Genomic DNA, 26,417 nt, shown 5'->3' with positions numbered 1-26,417 from the left:
ATGCACTAAGTCACATGAGCTTGTTTCTAGTCTTGTTCTCAAAACAAACTCGTTTTGGTGGGGGTGGGGGCGCCTGGATGGCTTAGTCGGTTAAATGTCTGCTTTCTGCTCAGGTCATGATCTCAGGGTCCTGGAACTGAGCCCCACCTTGGGCTCCCCACTCAACAGGACGCCTGCTTCTCCCTCTCCCCCTGCTTGTGCACTTTCTCTGTGCCAAATAAATAAATAAATAAATCTTTAAAAAAAAAAATACTCCCAATGGGAAGATTCTTTGCACAGTCTGATATGATCATATTTCCCACTTTCTGTGTAGTAAATCTTACTCATTTCTTCAGATCTTAGCTTTCTCTGAGCTCCCCGATTAGATCTAGTGTGCCCTTATTGTAAGCTCTTATAGCACATATTCCTCCTTCTGCAGGATATATGGTAATTGCAATTTTACTTTGATCTATGTAACTTTTTATTTTTTTTTAAAGATGTTATTTGTTTATTTGAAAGAGAGATCACAAATAGGCAGAGAGGCAGACAGAGAGAGAGGGGGAAGCAGGCTCCCCGCTGAGCAGAGAGCCCGATGTGGGGCTCGATCCCAGGACCCTGAGATCATGACCCAAGCCGAAGGCAGAGGCTTAACCCACTGAGCCACCCAGGCACCCTATGTGACGTTTTTATTTAATGTTTGTCTTCTCAACTAAACCAATGGTGGTAGAGCTCCTGTTTGTTTTTACTCACAATTTGAGACTCAGAGCCTAGCACAGCGTCTGATTCACAGAAGAAACTCAATAAATATGGCTGAATGAATAAATGATGTATGGATGATATATGGATAAATAAGGTGACTGGCTAAGTTGTGAAGGCCGCTAAGGAATCTAGTGAATGATGGAAAGCAATCAAACATTTTTAACAGCAGAATAACACTCAAGTGGTGTGCTTTAGAATCATTATTGCCATAATATGACAGGCTGAAAAAAAAAAACAAGGCAAGTTAAGGAGTTAATGTAATAGTTAAGAAAAGCAGCAGGGTGACTGATGGCCAAAGGAATAGGAATGAGAGGAAGAAACAGGTTAATGAGAGCAAAAAGCAAAGGACTAATACCAAAAACAATTATAGACAAAAAAAAAAATGTAGAATATGCTATGTCCAAGGCCCTAACACTTTCTCTACCTCTACTATTAAAGTGATGATATAAAATGCTCAAAATGGTAAGAGTACTTTTTATATGAAACATAATTTTTTGTAAAAGCTACAAAACTAAGTTTTAAATACACACACATAACCAAAAAAGAGTATTTTTCTCAAAAGATGTACAATAACATGTAACTACTCACAATTATTAATATTAAAAATATCTCAAAAAAAATAAAAAAATCTCAAAGTATAAAGAATACAACATTAAAACTATAATAAATTATAAAGTATTAGGTCAGAAGTTTAGTTTAAAGCATGTGGATAAAAAAACTTTAGAAATGAATAGCAGGATGCCTGAGTGGCTCAGCTGGTTTACTGTCTGCGTTTGGCTCATGTCATGATCTCAGGGTCCTGGGATCAAATGCCACATTAGGCTCCTCACTAAGTAGGGAGTCTGCTTCTCCCTCTGCCTGCAGCTTCCCCTGCTTATCTTTCTTTCTGACAAATAAATAAATAAAAACAAAACAAAATAAAAACTAAAAAATAGTAAGAGCTTTCTGAGTCATTTTGAGAGCTACTATTTTCTAGGTAACTGACAACACGTAACACTTCAAGTATGAAAACTTACCAAAAAACTTCCCACAGCATGTTTTATGTGTCCCTATCCTCTGGCAACAGACTGTACCCCCTAAAAATAATAAGCTTTTCTTGGTAATTCCAAGAAGCAGAGAAAGACAAAGCCTAAAGATCTCTTGTTCATACCAAATATTGCCCCAAATCACAAAGCAAGTTAACAAGCTGACAATTCATTATTTGTTGAACTTTGTACTAGGGTTTCAATTAAACATCCTGCTTGAATCATCATTTAATCTTCCTACATACCTATTACTTATAACTTATGGTTCTAAAGCATATTATCAATTTAACATATTTCTTGGGTTCCCCAAAATTTAACATTAAATGTATATAAAAAGTTCTCCAACAACAGCACATAATTATCCATGCAGCTTCAGATCCTTCTTTCTCTCCTACCACCGAGTTTGAATTTGAGTATCATAGACTTTTAAGTGTTCTCCACACTGGGTCTAGAGGTTCTTCTGAATCCCTTTTGGCCTTCAGAAGTTAAGAACATCAGAGTTGTAATTTATAACTTGTGCTTATGAACTTTACCTCACTAGCACCCTCAGTTTGAAAAGTGTAATTTCAAGGTATATTAAAGACTAGCAGTGTTGCATTTGCATTTCCAATTAATTAACCTTAGAATATTTTTGTATTATTTTTATTTCAATTACAAATTACTAGATGATACAATGCTTCACTTTCAAAGGTTGCCTTTGGCCAGATGTTTGATTTCTCAGTAACAATTCTTCATAATCACAGAGAGTTTTACTTCTCAGAAATTTGGCAATTTCTCAACTGCCTTTATTTGCACTGCCTATCGTTCAGTAGGTAATCTATTGCATTATCATATTATGAAAATTTCATTATTAATTCACTATACATTAATAAGATCTTTAAAAATTTTCAAGCAAGAATTAGGAATCCAAATTTCTGTTAAACTTCTATGAAACTTCTAGTTAAAAATACATAGCAATTGGATGATCAGATGTAATGTATGAACCATGTTTAGATTCCGGTTCAAATAACTGTCAACATTTCTGAGACAATTAGGGAGACTGGAATAAAGATCAGATATTAGACCACTATTTATTTAACCCCTTAAAAATTCTGTGAAGCTATAATGATAAATTAAAAATAAAATTAACTTATTTAAAAATTAAATTTAGCGGCAGCTGGTTGGCCCAGTGGATAAAGCATGTGACTATTGTTCTCAGGGTTGTTGAGTTCAAGCCCCACATGGGGCAAAGAATTTATTTTTAAAAAATTAAATTTAGGGGTGCCTGGGTGGCTCTGTCACTTAGCGTCTGCCTTTGGCTCAGATCACGATCCCAGGGTCCTGGAATTGAGCCCCGCACTGGGATCCCTGCTCAGAAGGAAGCCTGTGTCTCCCTCTACCACTCCCTCTGCTTATGTTCCCTCTCTCTTGCTATCTCTGTCAAATAAATAAATAAATAAATCTTTATAAAAATCTTTAATTTAAATTTAACAAAATGTTAAAATATATTAAAGTTTCATTATACTATAGAACACTGCTGATGTAGACAGATAGATATAGATGTCCTTAAATGTCAAAGACACATACGGAAGTATTTATGAGTGAAATGATACAGTGTTTGTAATTTGCTATTAAAATATTCCCAGGGCACCTGGGTGGCTCAGTCAGTTAAGCGTCCAAATCTTGGCTTCAGCTCAGGTCATGATCTCAGGGTTGTGAGATCAAGCACCATATGCATGCAACTCTGTACTCCATGAGGGGTCTACTTGAGATTCTTTTCTCCTCCTTCTCCCTCCCGTTATGCTCCTTCATCTGCTCACACATGTGGGGTCTCTTTCTCTCTCTGTAGGACAAATAAAATCCTTCAAAATAAATAAATATAATAAAATGTTCCTGCTAAAAATGGCAGATAAAAACAAGATCAACAAAATGTGTGTAAGAGTTGAAGCTGAATAAGGGTTCTTGAGGTTTATTAATTCACTTTCCCTACTTCTGTATATATTTGAAAGCTCCATAATATATGTTTTAAAAAACTGGATATATGTGAGTAGATACAATTAAAAATGCAAGTAATTAAAAGCCTTTGTGAAAAGAAAATGAGAATGGGAAGGAAATCTTGCCTTTATTACTAGCTTTTCTGTAAATGCAGTTATTAGCCAAATGTTCACATTAAACTGAAACATTTTAGCTCTATAAAATAGAATATAAAAATTTCACCTGACAGGAGGTGCTAGCAAAGCAAACAGTTCAGCCTGAGTGAGAGCTTAATGACTCACGCCCCTGCCTAAAATCTGCACTGACATAGACATTACCAGATAGAAGTCCATCACAGGTTACCTCCCTGCTGAGAGCTAATATAACTCTCCTGATTTCAGAAAAGTTGAGGAGGGTAGAGAATGGGCAAACTTTCTTAGAATCAAATAAACAGAATCATTTGTGGGTAGAAGGAGGGTAAAGAAACCTTTACACAAAGAACTGATATATTAGTCCAAATTACTGCAGGTTTAGGAAAAAACAAGATTTAAACCTCCCATTTTGCTACATTCTGTTACTTATCTGGATTCCCGTCTAATGTTTACACTGTGCCATATAAAGTCACCTTACTAAAATCTATTTTTCTGCTTGACTTTATAGCAAATAATTCAGACTACTGCTTTCTGGGTTCCTATTGTTTGCTTTCTTACATCACAACTTTTGTGTATCAGCTTCCTCATCTACAGAATATGTAACAAGGATATACACACAACTACACACACACACACATATATATATATGCGCGTGTGTGTGTAAACACAGTTGGTCTACACCAAAAATCAATGTAATTCACTATATCAACAAGATTAAAAAAGAAAAGTCATGATGATCTGAACATATGCATTAAAAACATCTGACATTTCACTAGCCATTCATGATTTAAAAAAAAAAGCCTCAGCAAACTGGGAACAAAAGAGAATTTTCACAATCCAATAAAAAGAGTATACAAAAAACCTACAGTTAACATCACACTTACATGGTTAAAGTTTTCACTCCCAATCCCATTCCCCAAGATTAGGAACAAGGCAAAGATGTCCATTCTAACCACTTCTCCAAGCCCATTAAGGCAAGAAAAGGAGAGGTGCCTGGGTGGCTCAGTCATTAAGGGTCTGCCTTTGGCTTAGATCATGATCCCAGGACCCTGGGATCAAGCCCCACATTGGGCTTCCTGCTCAGAAGGAGCTTGCTTCTCTCTCTCCCACTCCCCCTACTTGTGTTCCCTCTCTCGCTGTCTCTGTCAAATAAATAAGTAAAACCTTAAAAAAAAAAAAAAAAAAAGGCAAGAAAAGGAAATAAAAAGCAGACAGATACTGAAAACGTGTAAGTGAAACTCTCTACATTTACAAACACGATCCTGTATGCAAAAAATTCCCAAAAATCTATAAAAAGCTACTACAGGATAAAGTGAATTTAAGATCAGAGATTATGAGGTCAAAATACAGAAATCAACTCTATTTCTATGTGCAAGCAAAAATCAGAAATTGAAAGTAAAAAGACCAATTTATGATAGCATCAAAATACATGTGCAAAACATACAGTAAAAACTACAAACACCACTGAGAAAAGCTAAACAAAAAATCTGAGATTACCATCTCCATGGGATTAGAATAACTAATAATGTGAGGTGTTGACTTTCCCAAATTAACTTATAGATTCAATGTAATTCCAATTAAAATTGCAGTAGGTGGGGCGCCTTGGCTAGCTCAGTCAGGAGAGTATGCGAATCTTGATTTTGGGGTCATATATTCAAACCCCTTGTGGGCTTAGAGCTTACTTAAACAAAACTGTAGTGGGCTCTCTTGCAAAAAATTATCAAGCTAATTCTAAAATATTATGGCTAAACAAACTCAAAAGACGTTTGGAGAAACAATTTTGGAGAACAAGTTGGAAACTTTAACTGACTTCAAGACATATTAAATTAATAGGACTAGATACTGCTGTCTTGGCAAAAGACAGCCATAGAAATCAACAAAACAGAATAGAAAGCCCAGGAATAGACACAAGTGGCCAACTGACTTTCAACAAAGATGCCACAGCAATGCAATGGGGAAAGGATTATCTTTTTAACAATAGCACTGATAAGATTAGTTAATGATGTTTCAAAAAATGGAATCTCAATACTTTCCTCCCATGAGACATAAAAATTCTAAGGAGGGGAGCCTGGGTGGCTCAGTGGGTTAATGGTCTCAGAGTCCTGGGATTGAGCCCCACATCAGGCTCTCTGCTCAGCAGGGAGCCTGCTTTCCCCCTTTCTCTGCCTGCCTCTCTGCCTACTTGTGATCTCCGTCTGTCAAATAAATAAATAAATCTTTAAAAAAAAAAAATTCTAACGAATCATGATCCTAAGAGAGCTCACACTATATAAAACTCCCTGAAGAAAATATAGGAGAAAAATCTTAGTAACATTAGGCTAGGCAAAAATTTCTGAAATAGGAATACAGAAAGCACAAATCATAAAAGAAGAAAATTAATTTAAAGCGTTTGCTCTTCAAAAGACACTGTAAAGAAGGAAAAGGCAAATCATAGACTGAGAGAAAATATCTGAAAAACATGTATCCAATAAAGGACTTGTATCCAGAATATGTAAAAGATTCTTAAAACCCAGTAATAACAAGACAATCCAATAAAAAATGGGCAACATATAGGAATACTCCCTTCACCAAAGAGGACATACAGATGGCATATAAATACATGAAAAGATGTTCAACACTATTAGTCATTAGGAATGCAAACAAAAACCAAAAGATACCACCACACACCCACCATGTTGTCTAAACTTTAAAAGACTGAAAAAACTCAAGTGTTGGAAGGATGTAGAGAACTAGAACTCTCACATATACCTGGTGGGAATGCAAAACTAGTAGAGCCAGCCTAATGAACAGTTTGGCAGTTTCTTATGAAGTTAGATACTCACTTACCATACCACCAACTGCGCTCCTATGCATATGCTGCCCAAGAGAAATGAAAACTTATGTCCACAAAAGGACCTGTTTGCCAATGTACACAGTGACGTTTTCATAATGGTTTAAAAAAAAAAAAAAAAAAAGGGAAGGGCGCCGGGGTGGCTCAGTCGTTAAGCTTCTGCCTTCAGCTCAGGTCATGATCTGAGTCATGGGTTCAAGCCCTGCATCAGGCTCTCTGCTCAGCGGGAAGCCTGCTTCCCTCGCTCTCTCTGCCTGCCTCTCTGCCTACTTGTGATCTCTGTCTGTCAAATAAATAAAATCTTTTAAAATAAAAAAAACTTACTGGTTTTAAAGAAACTAGGTCAGTTGGTAATTCCTAAGCTATAGCAGAACGAGGGATAAGGTAACACTTAGGAAGTGACTTCAGAAAAATAACATATGTATATAATCAAATGCTAAATTTTTTGTTATTTATAAATGCTGTAAAAATTCATTCATAGTATGAGTATCAGCTGAGCGACTATTCTCTGCCAGGCACTGAGGTTACAGTGCATAAACCAGATAGGTACAAAGATTACTATGCAATAGACATTATGCTAAATGCTATGAAGGAAAAGGGCTTTTTTTCTTTTCTTTCTTTTTTTAAAGGTCAAAACAAAATCCTATGCTCCAGTTTTAACCAATGGAGATCACACTCCCTGGCTAGTCTCTGGTTGTCCTGATACTTCCACAAAAACTTGTATATTCTATCTTTCCTGAAAGAAGAAAATATAACTATCGGGATAAGAGTGATAAGAATTAAGCCCTAAAAATACAGAGAAGAAAATATAACTAAATGCCTAAAAGCTTTACAGGAGGTAGTCTTAACAATACTGAGGTTCTAGGAAGAGCAAGGTGGGAGGAGATAAGAAGCATCCCAGAATTATGCAACAGGTGCCAGTAAGTAAGACTGTGGATGGACTCAATGAACAACAGGGACACTCTGCTGTTGGTGAAGCACTCAGTTGCAATGTAAACCAAATAAACCATGGGAAAGAGGCCTTTTATGCCTACTAAGGGGAGTATAGATACCCTGAGGTAGGAAATAAAGGCAAAAGGGAGAATGCCTAAGTAGCATCAAAACTCTAAGAAAGATAAAGGCAAGTGGGAATAAGTAAAATGAGAGAAGGGGGTCAACAGGTACAAACTTCCAGTATAAAACAAAGAAGTCATGGGGATGTCATGGACAGCACAGTGACTGCTGTAAATACCATATTGTGTATTTGAGAGTTGCTAAGAGAAAAGATCTTAAAAGTTCTCATCACAGGAAGAAAAGTTTTCTGTGTAGTAATCAATGTTAACTAGACTTCATTGCAGGCATCATTTCATAATGTATACAAAATATCAAATCATTATGTTGTACATCCCAAACTAGTATGTTATATGTCAATTATATCTCAATAAAATATATACATGCCCCCCAAGCAGTGCTCTAACACTTTATACGAGAATATCATTTGCATGCCTAACAATTACTGAGGACCCTAAAGAGCTTTTGTTTATGAGGGTTTTGTCTATCTACTGATGCTTACCGTATCAAAATTAAAAGAAAGTTAAAAGATAATGACTAACAAAACAAATTTTAGAAATCTGTTTATAGATGGAAATCTGTATTTACTGATGGATGAAACTGTGGGAATAAATGAAATTGCCTAAAAGGAGCATAACAAATATAAAGGCAAAATAAAATAAAATCTAAGATTAAAGCAGGTTAAAGAAAGATCAAGGATTAAATGAAAGCAAAAGCCAAATGAAAACCAGGAGAGTGTAAGCCCAGAAGCCACTTTTAAGAAAGTGTTCAATAATGTTGGCAAAGGCTCAAAGAAGAGAAAAATTAAAAACCAATGACTGAATCTGATGATTAAGTCATTAGTGACCTTATTAAGAATGGCACAATCAGAAGCTAGACTGTAATAGATTAAGGAACAAAAAAAGAGGTGGGGAAGTCAAGGAGAATCAGAAATAATTTCTAAATTTGCCAAGAAAGGGATAAGGAAATTTAAGAAAGTCAGTAGAGAGGGAAATAATATGTGAGGGTAAAGATATGAGTTTCTCCATTTCATTTATTTGGAATGGCTGAACTAGGAAGGCAGAGTTACACAACCACCACCGCTAATTTCAGAACATTTCCATCACCCAAAAGAGAAACCCCATTCGCATTAGCATCAACTCTTACCCTCAAGCCCTAGCAACCACTTTATTTTTCTGTTTCCATGGATTTGCCTATTCTGAGGATTTCCTATGAAGGGAATCATGCAGTGACTGGCCTTTTGTATCTGGCTTATTTCATTTAGCGTGTTTTTCAAGCTTCAGCCATGTTGTAGTGTCAGAATTTCATTCCCTTTTAAGCTAAGTAACATTCCAGTGTGTGATATACCACATTTTCTTCATCCATTCACCAGTTTCTACTTTTAGTTATTATAAATAATGCTGATAAAGACATTTTATATGCATATATTATAATTACTGTTGGGTACATACCAAGAAGTAGAATTTAGGTGTCATTGGATAACTCTTGTGTTCAACTTCTTGAGGAACTGCCAAACTATCTCCATAGTTGCTGCATCACTTTACATTACCACTGGTAATGTATGAGGGTTCTAGTTTCCCTGCATTCTCACCAACATTTGTTATTAACCATCTTTTTTATTATAACCATTACAATAGTTATAAAGTAGTATCCCATTATGGTTTTGATTTGCATTTCCCTAATGACTCATGATGGTAAACACCTTTTCGTGTGTTTACAGGTCATTTGCATATCTTTAGAGAAATATTTCAAATCCACTACATATATTTTAATTGGGCTGTCTTTTTGTGTTTTAACAATTCTTTTTATAATCTGGATAGTAGACCCTTAAGAGATATATGATTTACAAATATTTTCTCCTATTCTGTTACAATCTTTTTCTTAATATCACAAATGATATCTTAAATAACAAATGTTTTTAATTTTGATGAAGTCAAATTTTTCTAATTTTTTTTTTGGATGTGCTTCTGTCAAATCTAAGGAACTACTGCCTAATCCAAAGCTATGAGGATTTAGTCTGTATGTTTTCTTCCAAAAGTTTCAGCTCTCATGTTTACATTGCCCATCCATTTTTATTTCATTTTTGTATATGGTGTCAGGTAAGAGTCTAACTTCACTCTCCTGCATAAGGATATTTAGTTGTCCAGTACCACTTGTTGAAAACATTATTCTTTCCCCCATTAAATTCTTGGTTCTCTTGTTGAAGAGCAAATGACCATAAATGTATAAATGACCATAATTTCTGAACTCTCAATTTATCCACTGATCTAGATGTCTATCCTTATGCAGTACTATATGGTTTTTTGTTGTTTTTAAATTCCATATTACAGCATGAGAAGCAGTAAACCTGAAGTTAAAAACCAAAAAACAAAAAACCAACAGACTAGTCTTAGCCATGCTAAGACTAGAGAATCAGCTATCCCAGGACTCATTTTCCTCACTCTCACAGAATTGGGAATTAAGTGAGATGTGAAATTAAGCAACAAAAAGCAAGAAAATTAAGTCTTACTTATTACTTTTTAATGTTTACTTTCAACCTCACAAATTATTTTGGCAGCCAAGAATAAAAGAAACACAGAAAAAATCTGCTTCTAAGAAACAGTGCCTAGCATATAGTAAGCACTCAATAAATTACTGTAATTAATCATTTTCCAATTGCTTTGTATTCTTTTCATTCATTTTCAATGACTGTTAATATCATGGAAAAGAAACTGATTTTTAGAATCATCATACTTCAAGTTCTTTTTTTAGCAATTATTTCCTTGAAAAAAAAAATCAAGTACATATCCCTTAAGATATTTCTAGTTTTTTAATATTATTATCCAATACAAGCAGCATTTAAGAGGGTTCTCTTCATGATACTGAATAAGGAACGGAAAATTAAAAAATTATTAAACTCAAGCAAATTCTCTAAAATTTGGTAATAATCTGCTTTATTTAGTTGGTAGTTCTTACAGTTCCGTAGTTACAGTGTATATCCTTTAAATTAAGAAAAAAAAAAGGTTTTTTGGTTCTAGTAGTTTAACAGCAAAATCTGTTCAGAGAAATGAGCAACTACATTACTTAGCAGTCAATGATACGAAAATAATTTCTTTCACAAAGTTTTACTCCAGTAAATTTTAATGGTGAGGTCTAATTTTTTAACTACTATATTGAAAAATACACCGATTTTAAAAGTGCCCAATTTAATTATTTTTAGTAAATTTAGAGAGTTGCACAACAATCACCACCATTCAGTTTTAGAACATTTCCAAACCTCAGAAAGATCCCTTCTGCCCATCTGTAATCAGTCCCCCATTGGCCCCCCATAACTAGTAATCTACTTTATGGACGATGCATAAAAATGAAACCAAACAATATGTGGTCTTTTGTACCTAGCATGATGTTTTGAAGACTCATTCATGTTATAGCATGTCGGTAGTCCATTTCCTTTTCTTGTTATATAGTATTTCAAGTTTCTTTATTTTGTATCTGGTGTTAAACAACCCACAAACAATTTTATCCTCTTTTATGAGGTTAAAAAAAAAAAAAAAGTTGCCAAAATTACCTAACTCCTCGCATATTCCACACTGTCACTACTATCTTTCTAAAATCCAAATCTGATCACTTTCTCCCATACTACAATCTCTTCAATGGTTATTACCATCAACCTCTAAGACACCTTACATCCCCTGGCAGGGCATATACAGGGGTCCAGGTTGTACGCCCAGTCTTACTTCCTCGCTCTTTACTAATAAACACTGCCAACTATCAGTACTGAGGTATATATAGTTCCCCCACTCTCTCTTCTATGACTTTTATACCTTTGCACTCATCTACTTCCCAAACTAATCTTTAAACGTCCAACTTCTGTCTGAACATCACTGGTTTTCAGTATTTGTTCAATTAAACTGAATACATGCTGACCACTAACAATTCTTCTGCTCACTTCATTAAGGAAGAACAGCTGCACTCTAAAATTCATAGCGAAAAGGACCTGAAAACAGTCTAATACAACTCAAGTTCTAGGATACTGGTCTCCAAATAGGGTATACTTCAGAGGTCAGCAAGCCCAGCAGCCAAATCCAGCCTCTGGCTTGTTTTGATAAATAAAATTTTATTGACAACAGCCACACTCATTCATTTAACATATTGTCCATGGCTGCTTCTGCCCTACAGCAGTAGAACGGAGCAGTTCTTATCTGACCAGGTGAGCTGAAAAGCCTACAATATTTACTACCTGGTCCTTTAAGTCTGCCTACTCCTGGTATATATACATCATGATGTGAGGGAAGAAAGTTAACAGACTTTCCTTTAAGTTTTTCAACTCATCTTTTAAAATTTCTATTTTTGTAGATGTTTTCTAATATTAATATACAGATATGTGCATGTACATAATTATATATACATAATATCTAAACATAAAAATGGACAAAAATTGGGGATAGTGCATGCCCATATTATATTTTTTTTCCTAACACAGGAGCCTCAACAACAGCAACAAAATAAATAAATAAATAAATAAAACCCATGATGTTTTCAAGTAAATTTTAGAACTTACTTGAAAATTTGGCAACCAAGATTATATGAACAGTTCTATAAATGCTTCAAAGCACAGAGAAAAAAGCCTAGAATTAAGCTTTTTCCAAAGCAAAATTCTCAAAACATCTCTAATAAAGTCTTTTTATGGAGCTAAAAATGTTCTTCAAATAATGAAACAGTCCTAATATTAAGTTGAATGTAATAAAATATGAGCTACATAAATAAACTGCTTCACAGGTGGTTATGTTTTTTAAAAAATTACTGTAACTGACAAATCAAATGCAAATTTATCCTTCAGAATCCTGAAGCCCAATTGGCTGATAAACAATCAATACATGATAAATATATAAACTAAGAGAATACCTCACTAATTTTTTTTTAACCCATCTGTACTTATAATGCAATTCTATAACCAAAATGTTCCTTGGCTATGAAAGTAGGTTGTTTCCCTTTAAGACAAAAGATCCTAGTCTAAGGTTTGAAGGGCCCAAGAAATACTAAATTCCCCCCCTTACACATCTTAAGGTTAAGAGGTTATTAGTTTCTAATAACTCAAAAGTTGGGGTCTGATCATCATAATCAACAAATTTATGAACTAATTTACCAAACTGAACCTGGGATTTGTCAGGTTAGGGTTATCATTCTACGTTGAATCATATTCTCCAACAAATAGTCACAGCCCCCAGAGAGAACTACACTCTACTCTGCTCACCTTTAAGGCTTTTTCTGAGGCCTTCCGAGATGACTAGCATCAGACTTTTGAGGAAGGCTAGCCATTAGACAAGGCTTTTCCCCACGATCTGACTGCTTGAAGTGACATCCAGGATCAGGTCGATCCTGTATCCAGGAATCATGACCCTCCCTGAGGCACCAGTCATCATGAGACAGTCAGTGCACTTTGGCACTTCTTGAAAACCACTGGGCTGCTCCTTTAGCTGAAAGGAAAAAAAACATCAAAACCACAACAAACAAAACAAAGGGGGAAAAATCAGTAATTCAACCTGAAAAGACAGAGCGTGGGGAAAAATAAACCAAAACAGCCTTGTCTAGAACAAAATGTAGCCTTGCCTTGATGTAAAGATCATAGTTCCAGTCACTGCACAAAGTTTATTCCTATTACACAAATCTAAAAATTTTTAAATCTATTTTATTACATCAAAAGAACAACTGAGAATGGAAGTTTATATTAAAAAACCTATTTATGGAATACAGCTAACTAAGTATAATGAAGGTATTTGTGAAAAACTAGTCACCTACAGCTTACATGAGTGCACCTCACCAGGAGTGCAAGTACCCCACTTTCCATGCTCTCAAACTATAATCTGACCTAGAGAGACATAAAATATACCTGACGGGCTGACTTTCACTGAGTTTAACTGGCAGAAAACTGCTAGTGCAGTTAAAGCTGATCTACAACTGTTCTTAAATTACATACAGATGAACAGAAAAGAAACTGGGCTGGCATCCTCCTTAACTGACTTATCGCTAGCACCAAGAGTCCCCCCACACACAATGCTCTTGTCCCAGCATTCTGAATTTCAATGATCATGCTTACTTGAGAGGAACAATTTTAAATGTTCACATCACTATGGCTTTAAATTTAAAAGCTTAAAGACCTGATAAATAAGTAGTAAGATGACTTAAGGCTTATTTATTTAATCTGCTTCAAAATAAACACTTTTAACTATCAATATCCAGAGATAAAATTCTGCTTATTTCTGTTTTTAAGTACAAAATACTTTTCCTAGGACAGAATTCTAAAAGGCAAGAAAAAGTTTTTGAGCTATTATTTTAAAAATTTGGCTCATAATTCCTTTAAAACACTGGTACCCTAAAGATGATACTTTATCAAAGAATTATTTTATATTCCTTTCTACTATGTATCCAATATCCCCATTTCAGATATCAGGTTGGAATCTTCAAAATATTACTAATCTGTCCTTCTCTTTTTTACTTGCTTGAGAATATGATTAAAGCGACAGACCTCCGTCCCCCAGATAAGTGTGCATAACTGCACAAATGGGCAATGTCTAGATTAAATTTTCAGGGAATTCACAAAACCCTCTGAAACTCAAGCCTGGACCCTGGTGCAGAACCCCAAACACTGCCTTCCCCCATTTCCACCTTACCATCTCTAAAGACCTGATTAGTTAGCATACCTATCAAATCTCTCACATTTCTCCATCTCTGTCCAGCACTGGCTGATTTAGACATCCCGTGTTTTTCCTGGATTATTCCATGTTGTTTGTGAATTCTTCCCAGTTAACCATCCTTCAACTTGTTTTCTTTCACCCTTGGTTGCAGAGTAAGCTTACTAATGCATATCTGATCATGTGACTTGCCCGATTACCAAGCACCTTCAGTATCTCCTTTGCAAACGTTAACAGAATGATGTCCATTCTGTTCAGGGTGATTATCTTCTGGCTTCTAGCTAAATTTCAAGCACTCACTCCCCCTGCCTATGCTTTCTATACTCCACTCATATAATTTATAGTCTCCCCATACACTGCTTTTATGACTTCATACTTTTGTATGCTATTCCCTTCTCTCTAAAATGTCATGGCTCAATTTCTTATTCATCTCTCAAAACTTATCTCCCCTGGTTATGCTCTCTCAAGAGCTTCTATTTCTGGCATGAGATTTATCTCATGTATACAAATGCTTATTAAAACTGGCCTGTCTTCAAGTACATTTTCTAGGGTCAAGAGCCTTACTTGATTTCACCATTGGTGTCCCCAGCACCTAGAACATAGTAGTATTAATATAAATGTATGGTGTGCCACTATTCTTGTACACAACCAAAGTTACTATGCCTCACAAAAAAAAAAAAAAAAGACTGATGAATTAATCTAAAATATACATTAAGAATTCAAAATCAAAACAGTTCATTACAGAAGGGTATTTCAGCAGGAACTCTCTAGAAAGCGAAAATTAAGTATAACGATCACAAATTCTTTATAAATTGCCATCATCTGAGTCAAGTATGTTGTATGTATATATATGAGTGTGTGTATATTTGTAAATATATATAAAAAAAAGTCTGTTTAAGTAAGACTAGTTATGGACATCCAAACCAGGAATTAAACACAATAAGGGAATGCCTGGATGGCTCAGTCAGTTAAACGTTCGACTTTTGATTTCAGCTGAGGTCGTGATCTCAGGCTTGTGAAATTCAGCCCCACATCTCGGGCCCCATGCCCAGCCTTAGATTCTCTCTCCCTCCCACTACCCTCCCCTCTACCCACTCTCTCAATCCCTCTCTTTAAAAAAAAAAAAAAAAAAAAAAGGCACAATAAGGATAACAGAATACTATGCCATCCTTTGAATAAAAACTCCTTAAGCCAGGGACAGCAAGCACATGACAAATAATTTGAATTAATTACTCCCCTTTTCTTACCCTTTCCTCTACCTCATCTCATACTCAGGGCCAAAGAGTCCTCCATAAAAGCAATAAATACAAACTAACTGCAGTTGGCACAGAAGTTAGTATTTCAGGGCTATCCAATAATCTCAATCCTAAACCAAATCAAACACAATATTCACAGAAGACTTACTCCATGTACCTTGGAAACCCATTCCCAAGTTTAACAATTCCAAAGATTGTTTTATCTTATATAAAATATTTTGCTAGCATTGAAAGTCAAAATGATTGTCTTGCTATAGTTGTTCATTTCCAAATGCATATTTTATTGTTTAAAAATACATATATTTACAGTTACATTGTATTCAAATCTGTATATCAGAATCAACTGGGACATTTTCAAAAATACAGATTCCTAGGTCCTTGTCCAGATCAACTGAATTTCGGAATTAGAACTGAATTCCAGAATTAGAACTGGGCCATATATATTTTATAAAGCACCCAAGATGATTTTGATGCAACCATTTGAAAACTAATGTTCTAAACATCATAGTAGTCTACATATGGAAGAGCTACAATAAGAAGATAAAAGAAACAACTCTAAATAAAATTTTCCATACATGTATAGTGTCTCTGATTACTTATTGGTTCTGACAGACTAATAAAGGAAGGGTGAAATTCCTTCAGCCTCTAAATAAAAACTGCTTCAATATCTCTTACCACAGAATTCTAGATAATAGATTAGTTATAGCAGACATACAGTTTCACTAAAGAGTGGTCACCTAGCATTTTTAAAATATTACTCTATTGCAGTACTTGGCTAGAGGCAATCCTTAAAGAGTTTTTCTTTCCACATGATCTTGAAAAAAAGATATATTCAATAAGAGTATTGCAAATGTGTTGCTGAAATTCACTATAGTTATTAAATTTGAAACATTTATCATCTTTATTATAATTTACAAATTTTCAATATCTAATAATTGTAGATGTATACATTTCTATAAAACACCAGGAATAATAAATCCAGGTGTTGAGAGAACAGGGCCCATCAGAATGGGTATAAAATAGAAAATGCAATCAAGAAATTCTTACTAAGTGTTCTGGAAAGTTGAACGGGCAGAAACTGACATATACAGTAATGCTGTACGTACATATAGAACATTTTAACCACAAATTAGTAAGACAGGAGCTATTGTTACTGAGCCCCTAGTAATATTAATATGAAAAGGCACCAGTGCTAAGGGATAAACATGACAACTCAAAAATGCATTTACACACATATCTGTTTGATACATTCTATCATACTACAATGACATTCCTCAAGATTTCTCAGAGGTCTTTTTAAAAAAGAGAAAAAGTCGCTCCAAAATTCTAAGTGTACTGGGGAAAAAAAACAACTATTTTAAACATGTATTTAAAAGTCTTAAGTTCATACACATATTTTTGGTGACTTTACTAAAACAAAATCATTTTCTGGAGGGAGAGATGAGGTTCTGAATTATTTCAGGTACTGGAAACCCAACTCAAAAAAACCTGGACTGCATGATCATACAGATCACAACGATTACATATAAACTATAATTATAGGTCTTACAGATTATCCTTATAAAAGGTAAAATCATTTACATTACAAAGAATGATCCAGAAAAACCATTAATACCAATCCACATCTCAAAGACTGATGAGACTTCTACATCAACTTTAAGAGCTCACAAATTGAAATAAAAGACCCTAATCTGTAGCCACTTGAACACATAGCTGAGTTTACTCTGACATTTTGTTTCTACAAACACATGCCCTTTCTGAACATTTGCCAAGACGTTATAAACGTAGTTGTCCTAATTTGTCTTAAAAGGCTGGGTAAGTCCATAGGAAGGCAAAACTTTTAATGTCAAAAGCCAACATTTTATTTTTTATTTAAAGTATCTTCTCTAAAATGTTAGCCTCCAGGGCAATCATAACATTGATAGAGAGACACAGAAACATTCTTCAGCATATAGAAATCTCAATATTAGAAAGATAATACTACTATTAGCACTTTCAAGGAAGAGAAAAATAACTGCTACACTATCCTGGAATGTCATTCATAGCCAAGAAGGTACTGGCAGGATATCTTCTGGCTACTTTATTGAGTAATATAGTTAGCTATGTGTTCCTGGAATCACATTAAGATAGTTTTCCATTGCAAAACAGTGCTAGAAAGGAACTTTGCAGAGAATTAAAACCAGAAAAATTTTTTTCAGTAACTCTAATTACAATTTTGTGATTCTACCAAAACATCTGATATGTCAGTACCATGAGTAATTGGCCACAGCGTGCTTATCAACATTAAGGACTACTACTATGAGGGTAAGCAATGTAATTTTCTAGTGTATCAGAATTCAAAGTCCCATGTAACTCACTCCTCAAACATGAAAATATTGCAAAAAATCGGTGTTATCAAATAGCTACATTTAAAAAGAAAAAAAGAAAGAGGCAAAAAATACACACATACTCTTCCAACACAGCAGTTACCAAAAGTCCTAGAGAGTTGTCCAAAAATACAACACTAGAAACAAACTCATGACACCTCAGACAGTTTCCTTGACTTTCATTAAATGAAGCCAAAAAAGATAATTAAAGTCATGAAATAAGGTAAAAAGATGATATACAGCTTAAGATTTTTGCCTACACTACAAAGCTATTACTCTCATATCTCCTAACACACTGCTAAGTGATGAGCTGTCAGGGAGGAAATGGTATCCCCATCTTATTTTGACAAATAAGTTATAAGAAACTGGGTCATTCTGTCCTGAAGAGACTTAGCCAGGTCAAGAGACAATATGGCAAAGTTTTTCCATGAACTATTTTCTAGGCTCAAAACAATTTTACACGAGGCTTCTTTATAAATTTCACAGATACAGGCTAAGAGCAACATCCCAATACTAAATCATCCACAAGTCCTTGAATGTAATCAAAATTAAAAGGACCATAAAAATTCACATTACACAGGATCTCACACAGACACAGAACAGGTAATAGCCCCTCCCTCTTCAGTGCTCCCATACACTTAGTCTATATCTCTATTTTATCATTTATAAAACCATTTAATAGGCAATCTCCCCATAAAGACTGTGAACTTAAGAACAAGAAATCTACTCTATTCATCTTTGTTACCCTCATTGACTAGAGATGAATGCCCTGGTCATAATAGTCATTCAATGAACACTGAGTGAACAAGAACGGAACACCTACATCACAAATGTATAGAAAGCGGAAGGAGATAAAAAGGGAATCAGGTAAACAGAGGATAAACGTAAGACAACAAAAAAAACAGAATCTAATATAGAGGCATGAGATACAACAGGAAAAAAAAACACAGGTCTGGAGGTGCTGGATGTCTTTTGGATTTTACATCAATTCTAATCCAGATTTTGGCAATAAAAAATGCTATAACCTTGAGCAAATCACTTTTCTCCCTGGGTCTCGATATCTTCATTTGTAAAAATAAAAAGTAAGACTACATGAGTTCTATGTTGCCTTATGCACCAGAAGGATGATTTTAAAGCAGCAGAAACACATATTCCTGAAAAACAGCACTAACAGATCAGATATAATACCCCATGTGAAATAGTGTAACTCTTAAGCAAAGGTTATCATTCAGGTAGGATGTACAATTCCATAAATATTAGTAACAGGTCACATCAATAGCAGCCAGGGCCAATGAAAAATTATATACATACAAACCTAATGTGGAAATTACTGATACATTCACTCATTCAATAAATCTAAAAAAGAATAACGTTTTGCCAAAGGCAGGGTTAAGAGATTTGAAGAAAAAGAGACAAAATGCAAAATTCTGTTATTCCCTAGAAATTATAACAACACAGATCATAGGTAGCATGCATGTGCACACACACACATACATACAAGAGCAAAACAAAAAGCATCTTTACATTTGTTATGTTTGAAAGACTCCTTAAAATGAATCACATAACTTAATTATTTGGACTAGAACAGTCCAACATTTCCCAGTATTTTAGCAAAAAGTAAACTTCCAACTATATGTACATCTGGGGTACATTCTCTACCCCACAAGAGAAGTCTAGTTGGGACATTAAGAACCAAATATTCAAAGGATCAAAGACATTCTTAACCTTGAAAAACAAAACAGCTCACAGACCTTCCAACTACATTACCATATCAAAGCTTTACCTTAAAACAAATCAATCTTCTACCACAGATAAGTAACAGTAATCAATTTTCATCTTGATGACTACCAAACTCAATACAATAGTATCTATAATCAAGATTTTTATTATAAGCTCTGTTCTCAGTACTAGGCTAACTAACTATCACAGAAGACAAAAGAGAACTAAAAGGTAAAGATGCTTTCCCCAAGAAAATCCCAATCTTGCTTGCAAGGTAGTTATAGATTACTGTAAGCACACAGTCCCCCTTCTCCAATATCCCTCCCAAAAACCTGGGAAGAAAGGTGAACAATTCCAATATCCATTTATATTTCAAAATATGTTTAAAAGTTAAAGAAATTCCTACAAGCCAAATATTACCAACAAAACAGATCCAGATATATGGGAACAAAATATATTGTACCCCAAAGGGAGATTCTATAAAGGCAGTAAGACAAAGCACCCTGAATAATCTCACAAGTAGGAATACTTTACAACAAAAAATAGAATACTTTTTCAGTCATAATAACTACAAATCAGAATCATTAAGGATAAAAAAAATATCAAAAAGACTTCATTTATATAAAAAAAGGTTAAAGTAATTAGTATGTGTTCTATTAATAATACTTTATCAATACCCCAATTTTCCTGTCAAATTTTTCAAAAAGGAAGGTAAAGTGGGAAAAATCAACTTCAAAATTTCAAATTTAAACTGAAGCAACATTTCTACTGCTTGTTCATATACATAATTAATATCTATCTGTTCCTAATAGCAGCAGGACATAACTGGCTATACATGCCAACCTAATTCAAGAAAGTCCAGAAATCCCTCAGGTTTAGCTATATAGCATTCCAATGCTACTAATTACATATAGACTATAAATTAATTATGAATTTTAATCTGCCTAAATTTTTCAGTTCTATCTCCATGAACCAAACTCTAAATTCCCTTTAATAACAACTGATCAAATAAAAACAATTCTGGTTCTCTTCCAACAAATCAAGATCAGGTGATGACAACTCTACTGCTTCCACTGCTTCATGATAGAACAATACTATACTCATTTCTTTACAGCCTAGCAAGCACTTTGACAAACATTACTTCATTTCAGTCTTCCAACAATGCTATGAGGAAAGGCCAGAATTACCATTTTATCTCAAGGATAAGGAAAGAAATTGGAGAAGTTAGGTAACTGGTACAAAGTTCACTGCTGGAAAGGAGGTGAACAAAGACCAGAACCCACATGTCCTGACTCCACGTCCAAGTGACTTTCCACAACACCATACAAATGAAAGTCTTTCTAAAAATCACTGAACTTAGAAACTATACTTCTCCTACTTAATCAAACCCTTTGTAAATATAAGAATTAAGATTCTAAAGCAAATGCAAACAGTAAAAAGGATAGTCTAAACCACCTCCTATCTATATAAACACATTTTGAAAAACAAATACAGTTGATCCTTCAACACCCTAAGTTTGAACTGCACAGGTCCACTTACATGAGAATTATTTTCAATAAATAGAATATAGTACTATAAACTGTTATTTTTCCTTTCCTTATGATTTTCCCAACAGCTTTTCTCTAGCTTACTTTATGTAATGCATGTAAAATACAAATATGTATTAATTGACTGTTTATGCTACTGGTAAAGCTTCCCATCAACAGCAGACTATTGAGTAGCTAAGTCTGGGGACAGTCAAAAGCTACACACAAAGTTTAAACTGCAACAGCACCCCTACCCCCACAGAGTTCAAGGGTCAACTGTATGAGGCTCAAAAGCAGTTCAAATATTACAGTAAAAAGAGCATAAAGTCAAAATAAATCTACTATATTTACCCTATCACACCACATGCAACAAACTCTGCAACTGCATGCTAGCAAAGAATAGGTGAGGTTGCCTAGATATTATTTACTATAAAGACTTACATAAAAATGTCTAAAAACCTTCACTTTTCCTATTAACCTTCTCTTGGCTTTGCTCTAGTCTAGTCCAGTCGTCTCTACAGCAGACTGACAATCCACTGAAATATGGGAATTATTAAGAGCACTGTGCCCATTTTTTCAACCTGAAAATAAATTTCCTTTTCACTAAATAATATACTATATGAACTGACACTATCACCCTCACATGAACTCAAAAATACACATACAACTGGAAACTGGAGGTAGGCTCAAAAGTTTTTCACAGAAGGGATTCCTATTCAAGAAAATCTGGCGATCAGTGCTACAAACAGAGAAGTCGGTAAGATAGGTGACTCTCAACTGCATCAAATAATCAAATCTACTGAAGGTGTTCAATATCCTACAATATACACAAATAACAAATTTTTCACCTGCTACTGCATAATCTATGCTAATAGGAATATAACTTACCTCATCCTGGACTCCACTCGTAGTAGTCAGCTTGCTCCCATCAGTAATTGTAATAATTATTGCTGGCTCCAAGAAAAAAGGGTTTCGTCCCTAAAGTCAAAAAACACATCAATCATATTAAGGTCTGGACATCAGCTCAATTGTTCTGAGTAAAAAACCAATTCTTAGAACACTGTATAAATTTATCTTTCTTGTCAAGTTTTATGCATAGTATATACTTTTGTACATTAAAAAATATTCCAAGAGAAACATACACATAACAGAAGTTAAAGGAATAGGATTAGGTAGAGGAAAAGACAGTATTTTCACACTTTATACACTTTTGTATTGTTCTAATTTTTACAGTGAGCATTTACATTTATGTAACTAAAAGTACTTAATTTGTTAATAGGGACCTTACATTAAATTCTAATAATTTGACAAACTGAGATATTAAAAATTAAAATAGTATTTTTATGAGAAACTTTTTAGAAAGGCCAAAATAGTAGGTGAACATTACAAGGAAATATAATTTATGCTTGTAATCGAAGTGTCTAACCAAGTGACTGGATATATGGATGAAGAGCTCTAAAATCAGTTCCATGGGAACAGTATGGCTCTTCTAAGCTTAGGAAAAAGTAATGAGAGGCCAACTTGAAAAATTAAAAAGGATGGTTACTTAAACTGCTCAGCAAGAGAAGGTACAAAAACAAAAGCAGAGGCAATCGAAGACAGTAGCACAAAACTCTAACTGCTCTACACGCAGGGTGAAATAGCCTCAGTAACTCCCATTCAAATCTCTGGCCACATTACTCTGAGTGCTATGGTCAATTCTAGGGGATGCATTTTGTGAGGGAACCAAATAAACATAAGCTTATCTCTTACATACAAATGGCTCTCATTTATGATATGAAGCATTAAGCAACTGGCACCCCTATCCCCATGGAGTTCAAGGGTCAACTGTATAAACAAGCACATTTAAGACAAACAAGGAGCAAAACAATACCCCATTTAAGCACATTTAAGATAAAATTATGACCAAAGGAAAGAAGTTCAAGAGGGTCAACCTTGTGTTTGAAATCCAAGGTATCAAAAACTCTTTTCTACTAACTCTGTTCAAGAAAGGAAAGAATGAAGTTTTGCTGGATACAATGTAGAACAGCATATGACAAATTTTAATGTGCACACAGATCACTTGGAAATCTTGATAAAATAAAGGTTCTGATTCAGCAGATCTGGAATGAACACTAAGGTTCCATATTTCTAACATGATTGCAGCCTAGGAGATGCTAATATCCACAGACCATTTTTGGAATAGCAAGAATATGGAAGGGTTATATGCATGTAATACTCTATGGTTCAATAAACTTCCCTTACATTTATACAACTCTCAATCACTAGCTTATCACAGCACATACCTACTCATGGACCTAGAGATAGGCAATGTTCATTCTCACCTCTGAGCGTCGACTGGCTCCCTCAAAGAGAATGTCTTTCCTTTTCTCTGCCCACTACCCATCCAATTCCTAAGCACCGAAGGCCCAATTTAAGTCCCTTTCCATGAAGCCTTCCCTAGCCTGCCCTTAATTAGTTCTTCCTCATCAAATTCTAATAGTGACAATTTTCAGACTCAGTAAAAATACAGATACAATAGAATATTTCTTCAACTAAAGTTGGATTTGAAGTGGTTTCATGGAGTACATTTTTTTTTGGTAAAGATTTTATTTGACAGAGAGAGATCACAAGTAGGCACAGAGGCAGGCAGAGAGAGAGAGAGAGGGGAAGCAGGCTCCCTAGCAAGCAGAGAGCCCAATGAGGGGCCCGATCCCAGGACCCTGAGACCATGACCCGAGCCAAAGGCAGAGGCTCAACCCACTAAGCCACACAGGTGTCCCACATGGAGTACATTTTGAATATTACTCCCTACAGCATTTATCTTCTCTCCTTCTCAAATTATTTTTAATATATAACACCTTGCACAACAATGTGAATACCACTCAACACTACTGAATACTCTCAAAAGCGGTTAAGATGATTGAGCTGCTATGTGTTTTTTACCACAAAAAAAAACTGCTATGCATTTTTTAAAAATACACTAACTTGTATTATTTGCTATGGTTTCATGTGTTAAATCAACTGAAGGCAAGGATAGTGTTATATTTCTTCCTCAGCACCGAGCATAAAATATTTGCACACTGAGCACTTAAATAATCACCAATTCACCAACCATAGTTTAATACAAACCTACTCAAGTTCGCAGAACCATTTAGAATTACTCAAACTACAACAAGCTTCGAAAAAATATATAGATATGTTACTTTACCTCAATATAAATACCTTCTCTAACTTATGAATTTGCTAGGATGCCTTCTCTATCTTGTCATCCACTGTCCATTTATTCATGTTGGTCATTCAAGTATTTACTGAATGGCAATCATGTATCAGGCATTGTGTTAGGTGTACGATACATAATCTCAAATCTCACAAATGATAAGTGTACATTTAACAAAAACTCTCTTCTGATCTCTACAAATATGACTATTGATCAAAAATAGGCAAAGGGAGATAAAAAAGATCAAGACGTCCTCCTACCTTCAGTATTATTGTATCTTGCTTCCACCCTTAAGCTAAAACTAGTTTGTATGACTTGCTGCCTTTCAAAAACAAATCAGTTAAATCTCTTAAAGCCACCACAACATGGACCAAATACTTGCAACAGTGTTTCTGTATCACCTCTACATTTTAACCTAACTCAAAATTTTCTTCCATATTTTCTGAATAAAAGTATAACATCCATCAATTCTTATTCCTATGTAAGTACATTGAGAATTATTCTCCAGAGGCCAGAAAGTTAGTTATATCTATAAGTAAAGAACAATGATCTATGACATATTAAGAACTTTATGGATGCGGGCGCCTGGCTGGCTTAGTAGGTTAAGCATCTGCCTTCGGCTCTGGTCATGATCCCAGGGCCCCGGGATGGAGCCCAACTTTGGGCTCCCTGCTCAGCCGGGAATCTACTTCTCCCTCTCTCTTCCTGCCACTTCCCCTGCCTGTGTGCAGATGCACTCTCATCTCTCTGTGATAAATAAATTAAATTAGGAGGGAAAAAAAAAAGAACTTTATGGATGATGATGTCCATCCAAAAACTAATACACACTTTCTTAAGGACTGTAATATCTAAAAATCAAGGTAAAATGAATTAAAATTTAGTCAAGTCTTTAAGGTATTAAAATTTAAGCTAAATTCAAACATCAAAATAAAAGTTATTTTCTTGATAGTAAGCTTTTAGCTGAAACTCTACTGGAGTCATCCACATAATACTTTCCACAGAGGCCAGGCCTGAAATTACTAGAATAATCAGGTACTTGATAACAATAATAAAACAGATGTATTATCTCATTTAACCCTAAAAACTTGGTGAGGTAAAATATTCACTGAGATTAAATAACATAATCCAAAGTCACCCAACTGGTAATTGGCACAGCCAAAATCTTAATCCAACTCTAAATACGATCATCAAAAGTCCTGTTGGTGACCAATAAATTCCCTTGAATACAATTCTATACCAACCTGGATTGTGGCATATTTACCCAGCAGTGAATGGTGTTACAATTAGTTTGCTTTTATTTAATATATTCTATCTGCAGCAAAATTAACTACAGAAGAATTATTCCTTTCCTTAGTGTCCTGTTGTTCTGTGATTTCTTACCCAATTTTTCTATATATAAATCAATACACCTCCACTCCAAAAAAACACACTGAAACAGAATACAATATATATAATAAACATCAACTTTTGAAAACTTAATAATTTCAGCCTATTTTTAAAAAGCATATACAAAAGCAAGATAAAACAACATTCAGTTCTTTAAGGCTTTAAATTTTGAAAAATTCAGATAGAGATCAAAAGTAGAGAAAAGTAAAGAAAAAAATGACCACCCTTATTTCACCTGTGATTTAACCCTACCATGCTTAAGGTCTCTTCCTCTCTGAAATGAGTTTAGTCAAGAACCACACAAAGAAAAGCAACAGGATTAGTCCCATAAAAATTAGAATAATGACTTAATGAATATATATACAAAAGGACTTTTTTTATTTCTTCAGGAATAAATTATCCCTACCTTTGAGTGTTAGAATTAATCAATTTAAGCCTAAGTTTCTGAATCAACTGCAGAAAAAGATCAGATGATGTTGCTGCAGCAAAGTCTTCTTAGATTCAGTTTTATGCTAGTCCTCCCCTGCCTTTGGTAGTGCACTTACT

General features: G+C 34.7%; 1 protein-coding gene across 3 annotated transcripts in view; it reads right to left on the bottom strand.

Annotated features, from left to right (window-relative positions):
• INTS6 (integrator complex subunit 6) overlaps positions 1-26,417 on the bottom strand; it is an 89,551-nt gene that overhangs the window by 45,229 nt on the left and 17,905 nt on the right. For 2 of the 3 annotated variants that reach the window (XM_082700531.1, XM_082700532.1), the window contains exon 4: positions 22,175-22,264. In XM_082700531.1, coding sequence (XP_082556657.1) covers positions 22,175-22,264 — 90 coding nt within the window. Of the gene's footprint in view, positions 1-12,981; positions 13,205-22,174; positions 22,265-26,417 lie in introns of those variants that run through there. The other variant, XM_082700533.1, reaches the window with a different exon arrangement.

This window comes from Mustela nivalis (assembly GCF_964662115.1).
Source record: "Mustela nivalis genome assembly, chromosome: 15".
NCBI lineage: Eukaryota > Metazoa > Chordata > Mammalia > Carnivora > Mustelidae > Mustela > Mustela nivalis.
The sequence above is the reverse complement of the archived record's forward strand: the minus strand, read 5'-3'. Positions and strand labels throughout refer to the sequence as shown.